We start from the raw sequence: 21,626 nt of genomic DNA on the forward strand, positions 1-21,626 counted from the left end.
CAAAGAATTTGGTGTTGCGAAATATTAAATAAGATGATTTATAATGTTATATTTTAGAATTTTCTACACCTTTCTTTTAATGTTTTATACAAGACAGTGACGTTCAGAGGTCATCAAATAGTTCAATCGTGTGTAGTTAACATAAGGAATAGACATGAGAGTTTAGATTGAGAATGGGAAGAGTGGAAGCTCAAGGACTGTCCTTTCTAGATGATAAACATCTTTTAGATTTCCTGTGAATTATACAAAAGTGTGACAGTGTAATGAAGACATCTACAGAAAAGTTACAGGTATAAAACGAAGAGGAACAGTGTTTTTATGTTCCATTTGTAGAGGAGAGATAAAGAGGTGCTTTTTAAACCTAAAGATTTTGTCTAAAAAAATAATTTAAATGTTACAAGGTTTAAGAAGTAATCCATTAAATTTTAAAAAGAAAATTAGTATTTATGAAACTTGGTTCTCTCTGAGTAATATATATTTACATATGCATATATTATTGGTTTCAAAGTCATAAGTTTTGCAGTAAGATGTATTTTTAATCAAGCTTATGATCATACTATGCCTTATGTATGCATATGCCTCTTTAAAAAAACCCACTTTAAGTCATTTTAGGCAAAATTTTTTGACTTCTAAAAGTTATGGTATATCATGTGTATGTAAAAATAAAATTAGATTCTTATTAGCAGTGTACTAAATTTTAGTGATAAAAATTCTGTGAGCTATTAATAGTATGGTACTTGGAAGTATTTCTTTTAAAAAAAAACAAACTAAAATTTTAATCTTACTCTGTAGCAAGTAATAGTGAGAACTGATATATTTGTTGTCAGGTATCAGCTTTCATTGTTTCTAGTGATAACGTGTAAACTGAAGTTCTTAGTTTTTCCTTCCGATAGGAGTGTATTCAGGACTAGGCAGCAGGGAGCTTGGGTGCTTGGTCCCAGCAGGCTCACTCACACCCTTCAAACTTATGCACACAATACATACATGGCCAGCTGCCATGGATGGGCACAGACAAGACAATGACACCTTTGCAGGCACCCACATGACACAAAATTACTCGTATAAACAGGAATTTTTCTAATGGATTAATGCTTTCCCTTCTAGTCAGGTTCAAAGTCTGCTAGCAGAACTTATACCCAGCCACCTACATGCACACGCTCACTTGGGTCTCTCCTGTCCCATAGACCCTTGACCTCTGATACCCAAGTCAGACACCTCTTGTCCAACTTGCTGGTTAGTGCAACCTGAAGTTTGCAGAAGGGCTACACGAGCCTGCTTATGTAGGGTCTGTCCTGTATCTGAGCGCAGACCTCTTGTCTCTTTGGTAGATGGCCTTCAGACCCATGGACTCTCCAGTATTCAGCAGGCAGCTCCTTCTTGTCCAGCTCTTTCTTTACCAGCTTATCCTCTCTCACGTTTGCCAGCACATCCCCTCACACACACAATAGAGAACTGAATCAGAGAAGATTTTCAGAAACAGAATTTAAGAAGGAGATGAGACAGGTCACAGTGATCACATACAGGAGTTGGCCCAGCAAGTGTATTGACGCAGAGCCTGCTTACTTGTTAATGTCCTGTTTAATCTTATTCCTTTGTAATTTTCTCGTGCTTTTTCCTCCTGGGTTTGTCTTGTTCTTTCCTCTGCTTTGACTCTTCATCTAAACATACCATTAAAAATTCCATGTTTCCCTAAAAGAATCTAATTCCATAAGAAGTTTCACAGATCCCCCACAGTTCCCCTCCTCCCCAGCATCACGTAGCAAATTTGTTCTTTCTCATGAGATCCATGATAATATTGTTTTTCTTGTCATCAGTCAGAATTCTGGTTGAATCTCTTGAAGATAATGCTTGAGTGGTTCCTGTTATGGCTCATTGATCAGGGTCTCCAGAGTTCTGGGCTTTACTATACCCCTTATCTACAGTTGTCAGCTGTGTTCATTTTATCACTCTACTTCTTGCAGTTGTCTTTTATGCTGAATAGCTGTCAGCAAGTTATTTTACAGAAAGTTTCAATTCAGATGAAGAGTATTCCTCATTTTCCTCCCTTTTCCTCTCTCCATGTTGTAATTCTATTTTTCTGTCTTTGATGGCTGTTATTCAAATGAGTTATTGATGTCCATATGGAAAAATAGGTAATGTCTTGGAAATTTATGCCTAGCTTTTCTCATAATGGTAAATGGTTTCGTTCTGATACAGCCCAGAGTAGCGTATGTTTTCCAACAACTAGGACTTGCATTTCAGATGTCTCTGCTAAATTTTCTGTGTACCATTCCGTTTCTGTATCACAGAAGTAAATCATAGAATGGTTTGAGTTGGAAAGGACCTGTAAAGGTCATCTAGTCCAACCCTTCTGCAGTGAGGAGGGAAATGCTCCATACTTTTCTAGATGGTACTGTTGTTTTTATCAGTTAGGGTCTGAAACACTATTTCGGAAATATATTTGTGTGAAACACGTTAATAATTGAAATATTCTTTTTCTTTGTAGAACCAAAATTGCAATTTCAGCCACCACATCAAGTGCAGCACAAAGTTATGAATACAGAACAGAATGGCATCAAAGAGAATCATTCAAGACACATTTCTCGCAATGACATGAGACAACCAAGGAATGAGAAACCCCCTCGTTTTCAAAGAGATATTCAAAATTCAAGGCAGACTTTGGAAAGTGGTGGGTTACCAAGAAACAGAGGTCCTGAAAGGCACAGCTCTTTGGAACACTGGACAGATGAAAAAAATAAAAGTGACAAACATTATCCTAGAAATGATAGGCCAAAGGATTTGAGTTATCCCATAGCCACTCACCCGAGTGATATTACTTTCAAAAAAAGGGATAATGGTATGCAAAGCAGAGTAGGAAAAGGAGTGTCTTTCACAGAATTCAAGGAGAACTCTGCTGCTCAAGACAATACAGACAACAATAACCAGAAACGTGGGAAAAGGGAAAACCAAATACACAACTCTGAAAACTTTTGTGATAGGAAGGCACGAACAATAAGTAATGATGCCTTTATGGTAAAAAGTGAGCAACATTTTGCTGTTAACGACTATCAAAATCCTGGTAGAACTGAAAATTTTAATGCTGTACCAAATGGAGATGCTGAACATTTTCAGAAAGGAAGACGAGTAGGCCCTATCAAATCATCAGGGCCCACTACCATCCCATCTTTTGATGATAAAATGTTGTATTACAACACCGGTCCCAAAAGGAGATCTGGGCCCATCAAACCAGAGAAAATATTAGAACCATCGATTCATATGGAGTACGGAAAAAATTGGAGACCGGGCGATGAATGTTTTGCTCTTTATTGGGAAGACAACAAGGTATGCCTTTGCCAAATGACCAGTACCTCAAATTATACCTTTAATCTTTTTTTACATACATGTGGGAGATTTAGTATGTTGACACACAGACACAGGGATTTGTTCATAGATGTGTAGTGTGCTTCTTGGATAGCTTATTGTTTTGTCTTCTTTTTTTTTTTTTTTGTAATTATGATATCCATTGCTTGTATTCATTGTTTGAAACTTTAGGCACTTAAACTAAGTCATCTTGAAGGTGGTTGTTTCACTTATTTAGGTGGAATTTAGGATCACTAAGCTCCTAACTGAAGTGTTTCACTTCAGTGCCAAAAATTTTAAGGAGTGAATATGGATCTAGGTGCCCATATTCTTTACCAAGGAACAAGAAAGAGGATGCTGTGCTATTTGGAATAGTCTGTAACTGTAGATGTGTAATGCCTTTTTCTAGAACAAGTCGATGTGCCATGTTTACTAGTGCAAGAGAAGACAAGAGTCTGCAGGAATGCATCTGTTTAAAAAAATTCTCATTTCAGTCATCGCAGAAAGGAAACAGCAAAAGGCTTATTTTTTATCTCCACTAGTAGGCCATTAGCTGAAGAATTTGTGGAACAAATGAGTTATGCTGCATGATAATTGTTTTCTACTAATTTTAAAAAAGTAAATATTTTATCTTCAGCTGTTTTTCCTATTAATTAACAAGATTTCTCTTACAGCTAGACAATTCCATCATCTCCTCCTTTACTGAAAAAGTTTTAGGCTATTTTCTTTGGTTTGCTATTACCTCTTCAGGAGTTCTCTGCCACTCTTCTTGCATAGTTCTTTCAGTTTCTGATCTTTTCTAATAATCTGAAGACTACCTTAAGTATCATTGTTCTTGGAACAGGTTTTATTCCCACCATCCTCTGTTTTGATTTTGTCATTTATTTTATGTTACTTAGGGGTTTTTTTTTCCCATTTTTTTAAAGGAAGTAGACAGTGTTAGTTCAGCAGCATAACTTCATTTTTCTTCTCTTTTTTGTTCATTTGACTGAAATAGATAATAAGGCATGCAAAATTTTTGGTAGCAGCAACATGTAGTGAGTTGACTTTGAAATAGGAATGTGTGGCTTGAGTGGATATATTAACATGAAATGTAATGGCATTTCACAGAATTTTTTCCTATTTTTAGAAGCATATTTGCCTTACTGGTGAGATTAGCTTTTGAAATTATTTTAAATATGAAACTTGCGAAATAAGTAGATATGAGATAATCCCAGATTGTTACCTGAAAAGTATTCATCGCATTAGAGAGATTTTTTGAGGTTTATTATTTTTTTTGTTGTTATAATAAATGCTGCTGCTCAGATCTAGGACAATTTTTAAATCTGATAATATACAGTAATGAGCTTAACAGTGTTAGGAGGCAGTGATTGCTTTGTGTTCAGTAAGATAAAAGTGATTGAATATCTTCAAGAAAGCTGATTTATGTCAGTATAAATGTCAGAAAATCAAGTTTTGTGTTTAGGATTTTTTGAAGGGGAAGTTGTCATTTCTTGTATTTTGTTATGTGTTTAAATAGGTGTATATTAGTATACGTAGTGTATGTGGCTGATAGGCACTTACTGATGTAAGTATTCTAGGAAAAAGTCTTGGAGTGACACTTCTGTGTATACAACAGCATTTGTGGCAGTGATAAGTTATTCTGCTTTCAGAGAAATGAAACCAAGTCTTTAAAATATTCAGTCTAATTTCAAAAGCTGTGTATTTTCTCAGGGAGTATTCTAAATACAATTTACCACATCCTTGCAGTCTATTATGTGGAAGTTTAATATATTTGGTTTAATATTTGCCACAAATTTTATTCAAACATGCACACGTGTATATGTATATGAAAAGGTATATATTAGGCTGTTTGTGATATTTCAGGTAATATTTTGACCTTTCAAAATTTCTCTTTAAAAGTTCTACCGGGCAGAAATTGAAGCTCTCCATTCTTCTGGGACAACCGCAGTTGTTAAATTCTGTGATTATGGAAATTATGAAGAGGTGCTTCTCAGCAACATCAGGCCTGTTCATGCAGACACATGGGTATGTGATAACAAATTGTATTGAAAAATACAAACTGTAGTCTGTAACGAATATGTAGCTCTTCAGAAATTAATGCCTACTCATGCAAAGAGCGCTAATTGCATGTGTAGAAAAATAGTTAAGTGGATGCATAAACAAAATTTCAACTTCTAATTGTCTATATGAAACTTCATTAAAATATATTATCATCTGTTAGTCTTCCTGTATAATAAATTTCAATTGTGTTGTTTGAAAAATTAATAATTAACCTGTCAGCCAAACAGTTTCATGTTATTTTCTTTCTAAAAGTTGTTGCTTACAATATTGAACCCAGTTTTCTGTTTTATTTCACATACATCGTATTTTGTTTTGTAAATGTTAGGTAACAATCTTTTAAAATTGTTTTAGTACCTGTGTATGTATGGCCAAAAATAGACATCTGTATCACCTAATTTTGTATCATGATTTTATGCTCATTTCAGTGATTTCTTCCTTGCCAAATATTGTGGTGGAGGTTACATAAATGCTTCTGTCTGGTTTATGGGGTTTAGAATTTATTAGCCTTATAAAGGCTGAAAATTTCTAAAGATTTTATTTGTGAATGTCAGGGAAATAGAGATACATTTTGATTGTAAAATAAATATCAGGAGTGCACACTTTACTATTTACTCTTACTGCACAAAAAGTATTTGTATTTTCATATTGATTCATTAATGAATTGACTGTGCTTATTTTAATTTCTTACCTCTGGGTCATATAGCCATGTTACTACTTTTGCAGAGGCTGACAGTCAACTACTGTTTCCTACTAGTGCTCTTTTAACTTGTTATTACCTATAGTTCTCAGATGCCCTTATAGCCTCTGAGTTGGCCATTTTTGCTTAAAAAGATATCTGAAGCTCTTCGCAGCTGATGGGGCATTGCCATTTCTGTGAATATTTACCTTTTTTTTTAATTCATCTTCTTTTTATCCCACCAGCTGAGCTGCAAGGTGCTAGTTTCTCAGTGCATGATTGTACTTATTTTTGACCTTTTTTCTGCGTTAATAATCAGCCATTTAGTCAGACCTGATTACAATATTGAGGAATCGCTTTCTTTTTCCTTTAACCCCCTGAAAGCTAGCTCTCTAAAAACTTGGCCTGTTGTTAAGACTAAGTGTATCTATTAGTGACATGTCAACCTGAAGCAGTGATCATTCTTCCTGCCTCTTCTGCCTGTCTCTTGCCACATGTTCTTCTTCTTCCCTCTTCTCCCATGTTGGACCATCAGTCATGTAGCCACAAGACTGAGATGGACCGCTTTTTTGTTCCCCTAGGTTGTTTTGTTTAATTTCAGAGTTAGCTTATTAAAACTGGCACAAGATGGTGGTACAGTGTATGGAGGGGATTCTGCCGCTCAAATAATATTGCCCTAACGTCTTACTGCGTCCTGATCTAGTCGTAGAGGCTTCCTCGGTTGTTAGTGGGGAGAAATTAGGATTTTCCGAGGACCCTTACGTCTATTCAAAAATGAAAGCTACCTTTCTCAAGGTTCTTTTTTCTCTCAAGGGAGCCTAGGTGAATAGCATATTCAAACAATATTTAGATCATTGCACTTATATAAAATAAATGGCAACCAGTGTCTTAACAGTAAATGACATTTTTATGGTTTCCTTTTGTAGTTTTAGTGTCTTGTTGTTATAAGGTCCTTGCAGCTTGAAAGTTGATTAACATTGTGCTCCTCATTTTTTTTGTGTTTCTGTGATAAATCTAGTCCTCATTACATATTTGCAGTTCTTAATCTCCCATTGTAATCATACTCTGATACTTGTGTTTCTCTCGGAATCATGTCCTGATATTCACATTTGTCTTCTAAACTGAACACTTTACTTTGTCTCAGTGTTCATCTTAACATATAAATTTGGATAGCACACAAAGGCAAAATGAAGTTCTTGTGCTGCTTAATTCTTATTTTTTTGTCATAATATTTAGGCAATTTGTGATATTTCCTTTTTACGAGAGAACAAAGCAGATTTTTAACTGGCTTCAATAATTACTTTTCTTTCACTGGTTCATGTTATTGGTGACAATGAACTTGTTTTATTGTGTTATGCTGAGTTTTATTTCAGTCTTTCTAGGTAGATTCCAGATAGCTCAGTCTTTCTTAACTGTCGGTATTTATGACTTGTTACTAATGTAGAAATATATTGTATGGGAGTTCTGATGTCCTAATATGGCCAGGTTTTCAGATTCCCTTTTGAAAGAGTTGTTGGTATTAAGAGAAGAAGATTTAATGAATTGACTTAAAGGCATAAATTTAATTTATATGTTAGAATTGTGGAGGGAAAAAAAGAAAAAAGTAGCTCAACTAGTCACTTGAAAAAACAGCCAAAATATCACAATGACCTTATTTTGTTGACATGACCTATTGTTTAAGCACTTGAGCTTCTTGTCTACTTTTGGCAACCATTATAACTACCAAAAATAGTAAATGAATGAATATTCCTTATAATATATTCCTTACATTGTTAGTAGGTTTAATATAATTGTGTTTTCTCTTGCCTCCCTGTTAGTTAACATTCTACTCTGTCCTTTGTCCTGCTGACTTCAGTAGTGAACCGCACTAGATTAGTAAAAGTTTCGTGCTTTTGGTCATGGGGTTTTTTGAGGGGAGTGAGTTTGTTTGGGCTTTTTCTTGATTGTGGATAGAATCTGCCTGATATTCTCAGAATACGTTTTGCTTTCTACTTTAATGGAAAAAAAACATTACTAGATCATCTTAAGACTCCTTGATAGTTGATGGTATACTGTCCATCACCCAGAGTCCTTGTTTGATTTTGGTCCCTCTGACAACTAACATTTAATCTTTCTGATAGATAGAAGTATAGAGGTTAAATCTATGTTTTACTTAAGGTAAAATAAAAAGTTAGTAGGGATTTTTTTTTCCAATGGTCACGTACAATACCCATATAAATATATATAAGAACACTAAAACTTTTTTTTCTTAGTGCTTCCAAAATGTGCTTGATATGCAATTAATAAATATTTTTAATAATAAAATTACATTTGGTTTCCACTGTTTTAGAATTCTGCTAAGTATTTTGTATGTAACACTACAGTGCTGTATCCTTTTATTTCCCTCAATGTAGCAGGGTCACTTAATGAAGGTATTGGAATAGTAATGAACAAATTCACTGAAAAGCCATTATAGAAATAAGAACTGCTTGTTTTTTCTTGTAAAATATGTAAGGTTATACTAGCAACTGAAAAACATGGAACATTAAGGGCCTTCCTGACTCAATAATTTGTTCTGTGGAAAAAAAAATAAAGTCAAGATAATACTTTACACTTTAAGTCTTGATTTTATTCTCTAACTTATATGATTGTTTATTTCCTTGGTAAATTATGTAAAAGTGTAGCCTAAGTGCTTATCTTGTGACATTTTTCCACAAAGCCAAGTCCTTTATTTCACTTCTGTATTCTACATTTCCTTAGTGACATGATAGGCCTTGTTCTGCCACTTACAGTACAATTACACTTTTTTTTGTTTTCTATTACTGCATGACGGAAATAAAGATTTTATTTTACCCACCTGTATATATTATGGCCTTATTCTGCTTGCTCACAAAAGAAGCTAGAATTCACATGAGCTTTTTGCATACAGTAATTAATTTAAAAATACTAATTATTAAATAAAGTCTGTAGTTCAGCTTCATTTCCTCTTCCTGTATCTTGCACTGTATTTCTGCCTAAAGAGATAAAAAGGCAAAAATTACTATTAGATTATGTATAATCCTAGTTCTTCTATAATCTGTTTTGTACTTTGGAGACTGAAAATCTACTGGGTGGCTTTCATCAACTCTTTCCTTCTGGTAAGGAATGAGTTGATGGAAAAGAACAGTAAATGGTCTTAGGCTACAGTCAATTCATGCTGGCATTTGTCATATATGGTCATGTTGAGTCTCGTACCTCATAGACCTCCAAGAGCTTCTACAGATGTTGAATTATCTAAAACTATGATTAAGGAGTTTCTTGTAGCTGTCCTGTTTCAGGTAAGTAAAGAAGTAAACTCCTGTGAGTTTTCTGAAGATGTTTGAGTCTCTCTCCAGTGTTGTAAAGAGCAGAACTGAGAACCACTGAACAGTAAAGGCTTACAGCTGCCTCTTTAAGCTGGAGAAGACTTTTGCGTGTCTGTTCTAAAGAGCTTTTCAACTCATTGCAATGTCTTGATTTATGACAAATACTTGAAGGATCGAGTGTCATTTTCTTTTAATGTTTCTTCAGCCTTGTCAGCCTTGGCATCACACTGTGATCTTAGCATGTTGTATGTCAAGCAGGATGTCTTTTTCATGGAATACTTAAGTAGGTGCAGTAGATAAATGTGTCTTGGCTGGATCTGTCTAGCTTCTGTCCTCATTGACTGAAAACAAGGCTTTTCAAAGAGAATTGTACAGTCTACTTAACCAGTTCTAAGATTACTGTAGAAACAGTGTCTCTGTATAGTTGCATCAGACAAGATTTTAGTTCTTTGGCTTCTGTACTGTTAGGAAATATCTAGAATAATTCTACATTCGTAATTACTGATTGACTAAATGAATTAAATGAAGGCTGAGTGTTTTGGATTACTCTTCATCCCAAGTGGTGGTGCATAATTTTTTATTAATCTGAAAAGTTACTAGGGTGGATTTAGTTTCCACAAAAGGCTGAGTACTTTAGATTTAGGCAGTTATTTTGTTGGCATGTGCTTCATTTCTCATCTCACCGATTTTGGTTGCCTCTGGCTTGCCAAGTTTAAAAGTTTTTTTGAGTTGTTTTTGTTTGGATTTTTGTTGTTTTGTTTTGTTTTGAATTTCTTTACCAGGGACTTTTTTTTTTTTTTTTTCACTTACTGGAAATATTGCATTAAATTCTATTACATTTTTTACAGAGCATCATCATTTACACAGAATTAACCTTCAGGATTTGTCATAGTAATACTTAAAGTAATTTATTTATTTCCCCAGCCTTCTTTCAAGAGGCAATATTTAGACACAGACGTTGCAGAAAGCATTTATTGGGATTAAACTATTAGTAAGAATATCTCTTAAGCACCATTGTCCACTGAGAAACTATGTACTTTTTTTCTGACTTGAGCTTTGTGTATCCAGGTTGGAATATTATCAGATGATCACAACGTAAGTTAACTCTTCCTTTGAAAGTTCCTGGCCCTTAGCTGAAATGAAATAACTACCGTTTAAAGGTAGTTAAGGAACTGCATTTTACTCTTTAATAAACTGAAAGGCAAATTTCAGTTGAGAGGAGATAATTTATAGTCAGTAAGCTGAAAACAATGGCTTTCAGTTTTCTGTCTGTATCACTAGGTATTGCAAAATATGTTTGAGTTTTCTGCTTGAGTATTTCATATTCATCGGAGTGTGAAATATCGTTGCAAATTATTGCCAGCTCTACAAATCAAATGAAGAACATATTCTTTATGGAGTTTGTTATTGAAAAAAACTGTGACAGTTAAAACAGGATATTTGGGGCATTATACTGTTCTTCTCCCTCCCTCCTTGTTATTTATTATAATTGCATACAGTGATGATTTCTTACTTGAAGACTATGTATAGGCTCTTGTGGAAGAACTTCTTTGCTAAAGTAGAATACCAGTTTCTCTAATGAGAGCAAGACTTGGTTGACAACGTGATAAATATGTGAAGGCTTTAGAGAGAGGGTTTGGGGTTTTTTCTCCCCATATTTTTGTGTACTTATTATCTATGTCCAACATACTAAACATCAAGCAACATAGGATTTTCTAACTTGGGACGTGCTATAAAGCAGGAGGATATCACAAAAGAACTTCATTGATCGGAAAGATTGTTTCAGATTCTCCTGTGTTCATGAAGTACATTCATCAGTGGCCTTTTATTTTTGTTTTTGTTCTTTCATTACCCTATACTTGCTAAGTATTGAGAGCTTATGTCATTTCATTTCAGGACATAGAAAATATTTTACTGGAAAGTTTTGTGTAGTTACGTCATAGTATCCTATTAACTTTTTTCCATTTGTTCCTTGTGTTGATCTGTTTCTGATCTCCTTGGGAGCATTTTCGTTCTTTGCTTAGATTATATTTGCTCAAATAGGACTTTCACTGTGGTTCAGGTGTCATATCGGAGAAAATGAAAACAGTAGTGTTCTGCTATTGCAGTAACGTTTGTTCATTTCCTGATGGGGCTTCCTCAGTGTACCTTTCTACTCTAGGGCAGTGATGATGAACCTTCTTGCTTGAGTGCTGAATGATTATAATTGCCTACTATTTGATGTCTAACACGTATATTATATATATTGCTTATATCAGCAATCTTCATTGCTGGGTGCTGTGAGACCCAGCCATTGAAAACTGCATCATAAGTCATTGAGTTTCATCATTGCTGTCCAGGGAGAGGGGAGAAATTGAGTCCTCAGTGAAAGAGCTGTCTCATATGAGTTCAAGTTCCAGTCCAACCTCGGCAAAAGTTATCTCCCAACATGGAAAAGGACTTCCTTCCCTATCGAGGAAGGAAGGGAAGTGAAGTGCAGTGAACGTGAGTAAATTGGTGTGTATGTGGGGTTATTATGTAGTGCTTTTCCTTTACTTAGACATGGGAAAGGTTTTTGTGGTTTATTTTGCTTTGGTCCTAACTTTTTGACTTATTATGTGTAAACATAAAAATTTGTTCAAGATTATATTTTAGAGCTTTGTTCTATGTTGTAGCAGCTTAAAAAGTTGCAAATGTTTGTAAGTATGTTTTACCCATCATAATTTTTTGACCATGTTGTATAACTTGAAGGATGCCATGGTCTATTTATTTTGTAGTGATTAATAATAAAATAGGTGCAATTCAGCATATTTTACTTCAAAATACAAGCATACAGCATATATGTAATGTAGAGGCCCTGACTTTCAAGTGAAGATAGTCTCTTTTTTATGTGTATATCTTGAGTTGCTTCATGGACAATTTAATTTTTAAGGCTTTCTTAAATTGCTGTATTTCTGCGCCACTCATAAGCAGTTCTGGTTTGTTTTTCTTGAATTAGGAATTAGGTTATATTTTTCTTTTTTTTCCTATATATTTATTAAATACCTTTTGCCATGCTTTACTTTCTTTTTTGGGGGGAGGGGGCGGGTGAATTGGGGGTGGAGGTGTAGGTCATTCACAAGTAATATCACATAGACATTTATTTATTGGATATACATGTGTGTTTCACAATGGAGATCTGAATGCTATATTTTGTCATATGTGATTGTGTGCACATGGCATTCTATTTCACTTAAAATGTCACCAAAACTAATTGTTTCCCTGTTTTGGCTCTGATAATGGTTTTGTGTCAACACAGCAAAGCGTTAGAAAATTTCTCATACTACCATATAGTGTTTTCTGTCTGAATTTTGTTGTTGGCAGAATTTTCTGATTACATACTAGAATAAGACCAGCAATACAGCAAATATTTCCCCACCCCACATGGATGTTTACGGTTATGATTACAAGTGCACTTAGTGCAAGGAAACTGAAGGCTGAATTTTTTTTCCCCAAGTCTATGCAAGTATTCCTTTTGGCTCTGTGTTTAGGACTATGTCTGTATTACTATTGTAAACTAGACCTTTCCAGAAGTCTTCATTCAACTTGACGTTCCAGAAAAGTGGATGAATATTTATTTATTAAAATATTAAAAAAAAAAAAATTTGGGGAGAGGGGTAAGTGTTATATATGGGGGAAAGGATAGAGATGGACCCTTAAGTTGCTGCTGTTTTCCAAAAACTGACACAGTTACTCCTTATAGTAAAATTACTACTTATGGCAAAACTCTGTATAGTGGTTACTACTACTGATTTCATGTTGTTAAATGAATGTGTTTTGTGGAAAACTTTTCTACTTTCATATTGTGTTCATTCTTCTTGCTGATTTGAGAAAACTCAATGTGTCTGCTGGTTACATGTTATTTATATAGCAAATTTCACTTCAGTGTATATCTACTTTTCTTTTAGAAATTATTAAAAATAAACCTTTAAATATTTATAGTTTGATATTGATATTACTCAATTTGAAGAAGCTTTTATTAATAGGAGTTGGCATTTCTGTTTTGTTTTGGGGATATGGATGTGATGTGAATTGCTTAAATATGTATTTCTAAGCAACTTTTAAAATCCATGGCTTCTTTCTGTATTAAGAACATGGTGACAAATTGCAGGAGAGAATGTTTGTTTCAAGCAGAAATCTCGCAAGAAGAGTTGCACATTTATTTTAATATGTGCCATGGGGAATGACTGCAAGTATGAATAACCTGTGTGATATCCTTAAGGGGAACAGATCAGCTAGCAAAATGTCTGTAGGATAATCATGCCCTAGGCTTACATTATCCTAGTTTTATGGAAATGTAATTGGAATGTAGTCTATTTAGAAAATAAATGAGTGCTTTGTTTTCAGTCTGAGTCTAAGTTAACTGTTGTGTTGCCTTTAGTGGTCTCAGCTTTAAGTATGTAATTCTTTTCCTTGTGCATCCATCTGTGTTCTGTTTCTCATGTGTTTTTTTTTTGCTAAAGAACCTAGAATTTTTCTGTAATTTGGTAACTGATATTTAGTGCTTCACTCAAAACTCAAAGTGTTTATTGTCTTAATAGAATTATGTAAGAATTAGCTGTGTTTAAAGCTCAACTGCTTCTATCACATTTCATTTTCAGAAGAAGAAAAATGAGATAAACCTAAGTAAAAATGTTAATAGTGTATAACATTTTTTAGGATTTCTGAGACATTTATATAAATTTTGTATAATAAATTAATGTGTATTAACGCTTTAGTTGATCAACTGCTGGCCCTGAAGAATGCTTTGTGGAATTTTACAAAAACTGACCAAGCAAATGTAAAATTGTTTGATTTCTGATGTTTTGTTGGTGAAAGTCAACAGAAAAGATTTATTATCATTAATCTATTTCTGATGCTAAAGAAAAGTTTACTCAGGAAAAAATTATCCTGAAATTTTTATTTTGAAAATGAAAAATCAGCAGATTTTATGGCGTAGCTCCATGCCATCTAGTGTTATGTGCCATATTTACAAGGGCCACAAGTAAATGTGTTTCTGTGTTCATTCAGTGGGGACAAACACGTAACCTCATGAGGTTCAGTTCCTTTTTCTAAGTGTAAATCGGGAAAACAAATAGTGTGTATAAGTACTGTTTTTTTATTGTATTGTTTGAGTTTTTTTAAATGACATTGCAGTGTTTGTTTTAATGAATTATCAGTACCTTTTGAATTGGCTATTTGGAAAAATTGAATATTGAGAAATAATATTGGTCAAGCATTGGAAGAGGCTCCCCAGGGGATTGGTGGTTTCACCATCCCTGGAGTCGTTCAAAAAACGCGTAGATGTGACACATCAGGACATGGTTTAGTAGGCGTGGTGGTGTTGGGCTGACGATTGAACTTGATGATCTTGGAGGTCTTTTTCAACTTTTGTAATTCTGTGACTGCTCCTGCATTAGGGAAACCATTAACTGTATTTTTCTGTTGCATAAAAGGCTTGAAAGCTTGAAAGTAGAATGTACTATGTTATTTGTATAGTACATCAAAACCTCACATAATTTGGGAAAGAGTAGAAGAGAGAGAGATGACACTAGTATAGTAGGTTAAAATGTATGAATGTGTAGGAATTATTCTGGCTATATATAGAATGGCAACAATCAGTAATTGTGTAGTTGCAGTTCAAAGTCTCAGGAGGGTTTTAGTAAGTTATACAGTACCATACAGCAAGTCAATTGTATCCCTTTAAAGGCAGTTAAAGTTACATTAAGATTTTCCACTAAATAGTAGTTTAGTAGTTTCCATGGCATTGCTATTTCTGTCACCGCTGTCTTATATTGTATAGCATACTATAGTGTTTTACTATATTGAAGCTAAAGCTAAAAACTTCACCAAAGCTAATAATGGTTTTGATGTAAGTCAAATCAGAGTATGAGAGTTACATATGGAGTACTATATATGTAGTGTACATATGTTTATACACATGTATGGCTTCTGTTCCAATTATGTAATGCTTGTAATGTCCCACATGGTCTTAGATGCTTGTGAGATTGTGACTTTCAAATGGGGGAATGTGTATGGTCTATAAATCCTTGACAATTGTTTATCCTGTATATCCTTTACAGACAGAAAGTAATACCAATGTACCAATGCAGTTGGTAAAAAGTATCTTTGAAGGCCTGTGTAGTCTGGTGGAGATGAGCAGTGATCAAAGTCAAATTTCCTCAGACACGTACTATTAGATGAAATTTAAAATTACATTGAATTAAAAATTATAGAAAAAAATTTACTTTAAAATGAATATGTTTTCTTTTCAGAGCAGACCTTACAGATGCTTTTCAGTTCAGGATAAAAGTCAGTTGCTTTTTAAAAAGCCATTTAGGCAATAAGGCCAAACATTGCCACTGTATGTGATCCTTTCATTTACTTCCTGTTTTGATGATGGAGGTTGTTTTAGAACTGCTTCCATACATTACATGGTCTGATTAAATATCGGTCTGATTAAATATCTGATTGGTCTGATTAAATATCCCATACACTTCGCCAACTTGGTGCTTGTAGCCAGAAGTCAACACTAGAACAGTACTTCTTCAGTGTAAGAGAGAAAAATTTTAGAAAGCATATGTAAACATTTTCTTTATGTTTTAGAATTTTTGTTTTGCATTTATTTGAATAATTTAAAGATGTATTCGTGGTGTTCTATATATTTTCTATATGCTTTTCTAAGAATTATATAAATACCAAAAAATTTTTAATCCTATACAGAAAATAAAGTATTTATTTCAGCTGTCACCTCAGTAAAATGTATCTTGATACCTAGAAATTATATATGGGGAAAGACGGAGACAGAGACAACGTGGAGGGATGAAAGAATGCATGTAGCTTGAATGTCAGTGTTCACGTTTTGTGAGTTAGAAAATGCTTATCGCCTGTCAGATGTCTTGTGAATTTTTTCCCTTTCATTCATGATTCAAGAATGAAGAAATATCAGATTCTTTATTTTGAATTGTCTTTGCCTTTCTCTTACTTTGGTTTCACAGACACCATGTAAAGTTACAATTCTTACTAGAACTTATTGCTTTTTGCCCTTAGAATAATTTAAAATTAATTAGAAGTGTGGACAATCTATTTTAAGTTCTAAATTTCTTACAAACAATAGCAATTATTTTTAAATGTAAAAGCTATTGTGCTTTATAAGTTTTAAAAATTGGAGCAGATGATGTTTACTAGAAGTAAAACCATAAAATGTAGAACCAATGAACAGTACTATAAAATTGTACTGTATTAGAAGGGCAGATGTGATAGTGGGGGTTAAAATAAAAATGAGATCTTGAGTAGGTTTAAACTCTTTGTGTTTAAATAGTAACTTTGGAACCACTCTCTGACATGCATGCACAAAAATGTGCACGTACTCCAATAAGAAGGTCTAAGTCCCATTGCAGCTCATAGGTCATTATCCTCTGTGGAGGTAGTTTTAATTGTTCTTCTTTAATTTTATCTAATGTCAAAATCCGTTTCACACACAATTGAATAAAGCCAGAAAAATTGCACATTGCGTAAGATTCTTCCTCCCCGATCCTGACCATCCTTCTTTTTGAACCTGCATTATTTAGAAGTTGCAGCTATACATCTGAAACAAACAAAAAGTGGAAAGAAGAGTGATGATAAAGTGCAGGAGAAGAGAAAGGAAAACATTTTCAGCGGTAGCAAGACATTACATGGGTGCAACTGTCTATGGCATTACAGCCTGCATGTCAGAATTAGGTTGTAAATTTAAGAGTGTGACATAGTTGATTCCTTTGTTTAATTACAAAAGATTTAATTGTAGTATGCTGGTACGCTTAAGAAGATCCAGGCAAGAGTTAAGTAACAATAGTAATTGTGTATCTCATCATTAACATCCTAAATGGCATATTGAAAGGTTAATTTAAAAAAAAAAACAAACACTTTATCATATTATACTGTAATGTCTTATGTGTGAGTATACTAAAAGGATATTTTTCTAAAAATATAATGCTACGCTGGCTTCCCTAAAGGCACATTAATAGGGCTAAGAGTTTTATATAAATTAGCTGACAGCAGTGAGGGGTCAGCTCTATACAGGTCTAACAGTATAACTTTGACTCCCATTTTTCCTTCTTGCTTGTAATTTAATTTGGAAATCTGTATGGCCATAGGCACTGTCCATTATAGATGTGTTGTGTTCTGTGTAAAAAAATACCTGAGCATCTGCAGTTTCACAAAGACTACTCTGAGAGAAACTGGTATTTTAAGTAAGAAGCATAACTTGCTAAGAAAATTGATCAAAAGCAAATATGTTGACTTATGCTGTAACAGGTGCTTCAAAAATGCTCTTGTCACAAAGTCATTATGTGGTTAAGATTCTTGAAAAATCAACAGTGGCAGTAATTTGTCCTTTACTTGGCATTTTCACACCTCATTTGGTAGAGATTTTTGAAATTATGCCCTGAAGCCTCTCTAATATAGCATAATTTTAAACTTGTGCTTGTAATAAGTAATAAGAACTGGGTTTTTTTCCACAAAAAACAATCAGGAAAAACTGTTTTTCACAAAATCCTGTTCTCGTTTTTAGTTGTTATGGGATTCTAAAAAGAAATTTAAGTATCACGCAAAGTAGAAGTTGAAGAGAATAGACGCCTCAGGCAGTGATATTTTTCCTTACGAATATAGGATACATAGTATATTTCAATTTACATATTTAAGTTTAGCTTTTTCTAAGAAACTTGTGAATCTTTCAGTATGGCCATAGCATGGTTGGGTTTACTGTTTGGTGTCCTTTTCTGATACATCTGGAAAATCTTACAGTCTATTTTTGATTCATTTAAGCACAGTAAAGTAGAAACTGCAAAATTCAAAGATTAAAGTACTCAAGGAGATCAACGCTGGATGATTAGACAAAAGAAGCAACTTCTAAGAAAGGAGCTTAACCAGTAAAATGAGATCACTTAGTGTGTTAGCAGCGGGAGACAGCTGTTGCCAGCATAGTAGGCAGTGCAAAGAGGCATTAAATCTGGACTGGGAAATGGGAGTTGAAATGCAAATGAAAGAAAAGTTTATTTTGTGGAAGCAAACGCTCTTTCTTTGTACTGAGTTCAGCAAGTTTTCCGTGCTGTGTGTCTGTGGATAAAATTAAAACTACGGCTTAAACTGTAAACAGTGGTTTGACCTAACTGAAATGGAAAATGTCTTCTGCTTTGTTTGTCTTCTGTTTCTTCTTTATCCCGTGGTTCCAGGCCCCGTGCTGATCCTTCATGCCCCCTTGCACAGGCATCTTTGATGCTCGTTCTGTAAGAGCCCGTAGAGAGCTATAATTGAAAAGCCTTAGCAGAAGGGCCTAGTGAGTAGAAGAGAATTTTCAGTTGATAAGCAGGAATAGATGTAGTTAACTAGCTTGTAGGTGGCAAACTATTGGAGCTACTCAGCAGTGACTTACAATTCCATGCTAAATACGTGAGCAGAATATTTGACAAAGCTTTTCTGTAATGTGTAACTTCTGTCCTGCTTTCTGCTGTCACCCAGCTGTTCATTGTTCTCCGAAGTTATACAAGGACAGCGTTTGAAAAACAAAAGGTTTCTAAATAGTTCTTCTGAATGCACTGAAAGAGATCTTGCAGTTGAAATTCAATGAGAAAGCTTTTAAGGAAATAGAAATTTACTCTGCTCTTATATTGTTGATTTTAAGAGTGGATTTAAATGCTAGATTTAGAACTTTATTCTGTAGCTATGAAATCTGTTCAATTTTTCATGTAAAAGCATGCTGGTAGTCAAGAGACTGAACTGAAGTTGCTTGCTGATTCACTAAGCTCAGCTGGTAAAGTATGGTGTGGTACAAGTGCTTCAGAAAAATCGGTCTGAAACAAAAGCACTGAGTGTGCATATATTCCCATTTTACACTTGTTTTATTCTTGTCTGTCTTCCGAGAGGGAACAAAGATATTAAACAACAGCAGATTTTTATGGCAAAATTTTGAATAGAAGCTGAAATTCCCAATGAGTTATGCTTCCCTGTTCACCATCTTTTTTTGTTAAATACCTAAACAATGCTGACATCCTCCATCCTTTCTCTCATGTCATTCCTGTCTGCTACTGCAATAATTTCTCTCTGGGATTCATTGTTTGCATTGTAAACCTTTCATTGCTTTTTCCTATGTATCTGACAGTTTTTGCTATCTTTCGTAGTTGTGCTTAGCGTTATCATTTAATCTCAATGTACATAGCTCTCAGTAGGCATTGTGCAAGTGCTAGAAACCTCAGTCCTCAATCCTGAAGTATTAAGTAAATAATGAATAATAAGCTGAAAGATGGAGAATAATAAACTGAAGGACGGAGATAATAAAGTATATAAGTTTTTGGAGTAATGTACTAATATGAAATCTCTACTGCCAGCAGAAGAAGAATGAAAATGCTCTGAGATTTGTGTCTGCCTTTGCTTTATAAAACGTAGACCGAAGAGATTTTAAAGTAAATTTAGATAAAGATGATCCTAGAATAAAATCCCTAAGATAAAAATAAAATAAAACAGCAATAGGAAAAAAGGATGAGAGATTATTATTAGTAGTGGATTGAGGGTCAGTGATGAAGAAGGAGCGTAAAAAAAGAAATGCAGTTACTTGCAAAAAAAGAAATAATTTTTTAATGAAGATAAGGCTTGGAAATTTTTATTTTGGAAAATGTTATATCCAGTTAGTATCAAGTATGAATAGGTTAGACACAAGAAAGGACTGTCATCTGATGTGAAGATGGTAAACTTCAGTAAGACGATCAGTAACTCTCTGTGGAGAGCCACCCCACATAGTGAAGAATGCATAATGAAGAATGTGGGAAAAGTTAAAAGATGTTCTGTTGCACATATGTTTGTTGCATTCCTTGCTTTTGTTTCATTCAGAGCCTCAAGGAAGTGAATGTGATTTCACATTTCACTCTTGTGTACTGTAGTAAAACCACCTTAATTGGAATGTGTGCATAGGAAGCTTTTTGTCCTGTGCATGAAGGCGACTCCACCAAATTAAAAATGCGTAAGGCAAATTCTAGTTTTAATTTGATTTTACTGAATTCAGAGGATCAACAACATTAAATCGGAGATCTGATGAAGATTTACTGCTCTAGAAAATTACTTTGATATCCTTATCCTCAGAAAGAGGTTGGCTGTTACAGCTGAGGTGCGATGCAGTATGCTATTTTCTTTTTTCTTTTTGAGCAAAGCCTGCCAAGGTTACAAGGAAACAATTCATGTCTAATTTGCTACAGTCTCTTGAAACCACCAGTATGCATTGCTAAATTTTCATTCATGCATGTGTGCCATTTACTTTTCCAGTGTTGGAGAAGTCCAGATTTTGAGCACATGAAAGTTCACCAAATATTCTTGAAGAATGAGTTATTTTGTGTTAGATTGAAGCTTTGGAAAAGAATTTAAAAAAAACCTTGCAATTGCATCTTTCTTTACTTTTTTGGCAAATAACATGGAACTATTTTCAGCTGCTCAGGTTTCTTGGAGTATACTAAAAGAGCTAAAGGTATTTAGACCACTTCAGGCATCTACCTTACCTTTTAGTATTTTGATTCTAGTACAGCTTGCATTGTCAGTGATGGGAGATTACTTCACATACTAAGTTGGTGTTTTGTACTAGGGCTAACAGTTTTGCAAACTGGGTTTTTTTTTTTTTTGTTTTGACTTATGCATTTCTATGTTTTTTCCTTTTGGCTAATCAGTGTCGCTGAACCTCTTTATATGAGGGAATCGATAGTACTGCAAGAAGTAAAATAGGTACACTCAGAAAAATAATTTTTCTAGAATCATAGAATAGTTTGGATTGGAAGGGACCTTAATGCTCATCTAGTTCCAACCCCACTGTGATGGGCAGGAACACATCTCACTAGATCAGGCTGCCCTGAATTCCATGGTTCTCAGCCTTTAGCTATGGTGAAACTAAAAGATGTAAATCAATTATGCTGTACTCAGTTGTGTTAAAATCTTTTCTTCTACAGTTACTGCAGACTCTCTGCAGTAGGGCTTAATCTGTTATTCTGGAAGTACAGCTATCACCACAGACTTGCCCTGTAAATAGGAGATATTGCTGTAAAGAATGCAGTTGTCTGTAACTGTAATTTTAAAAATGCGTGTTTATTGATATTCATGCTGATTCTGAAAGAGATGTTTTGAGAATAAGACTTGACTTCTCACATCAGAAAGAAACTTAGGCTGTATATTTTCCTGTCTTTTATAGTGAAATATCTTTGCTGCTGTGACTT

General features: G+C 34.3%; 1 protein-coding gene across 2 annotated transcripts in view; it reads left to right on the forward strand.

Moving 5' to 3' along the window:
* TDRD3 (tudor domain containing 3) overlaps window positions 1-21,626 on the forward strand; it is a 104,013-nt gene that overhangs the window by 77,463 nt on the left and 4,924 nt on the right. For both annotated transcript variants that reach the window (XM_054069587.1, XM_054069597.1), the window contains exons 11-12: window positions 2,486-3,321; window positions 5,242-5,367. In XM_054069587.1, the coding sequence (XP_053925562.1) occupies window positions 2,486-3,321; window positions 5,242-5,367 (962 nt within the window). The remainder of the gene's footprint in view (window positions 1-2,485; window positions 3,322-5,241; window positions 5,368-21,626) is intronic.

Source organism: Cuculus canorus, chromosome 1 (genome assembly GCF_017976375.1).
Source record: "Cuculus canorus isolate bCucCan1 chromosome 1, bCucCan1.pri, whole genome shotgun sequence".
In the NCBI taxonomy this organism is placed as follows: domain Eukaryota; kingdom Metazoa; phylum Chordata; class Aves; order Cuculiformes; family Cuculidae; genus Cuculus; species Cuculus canorus.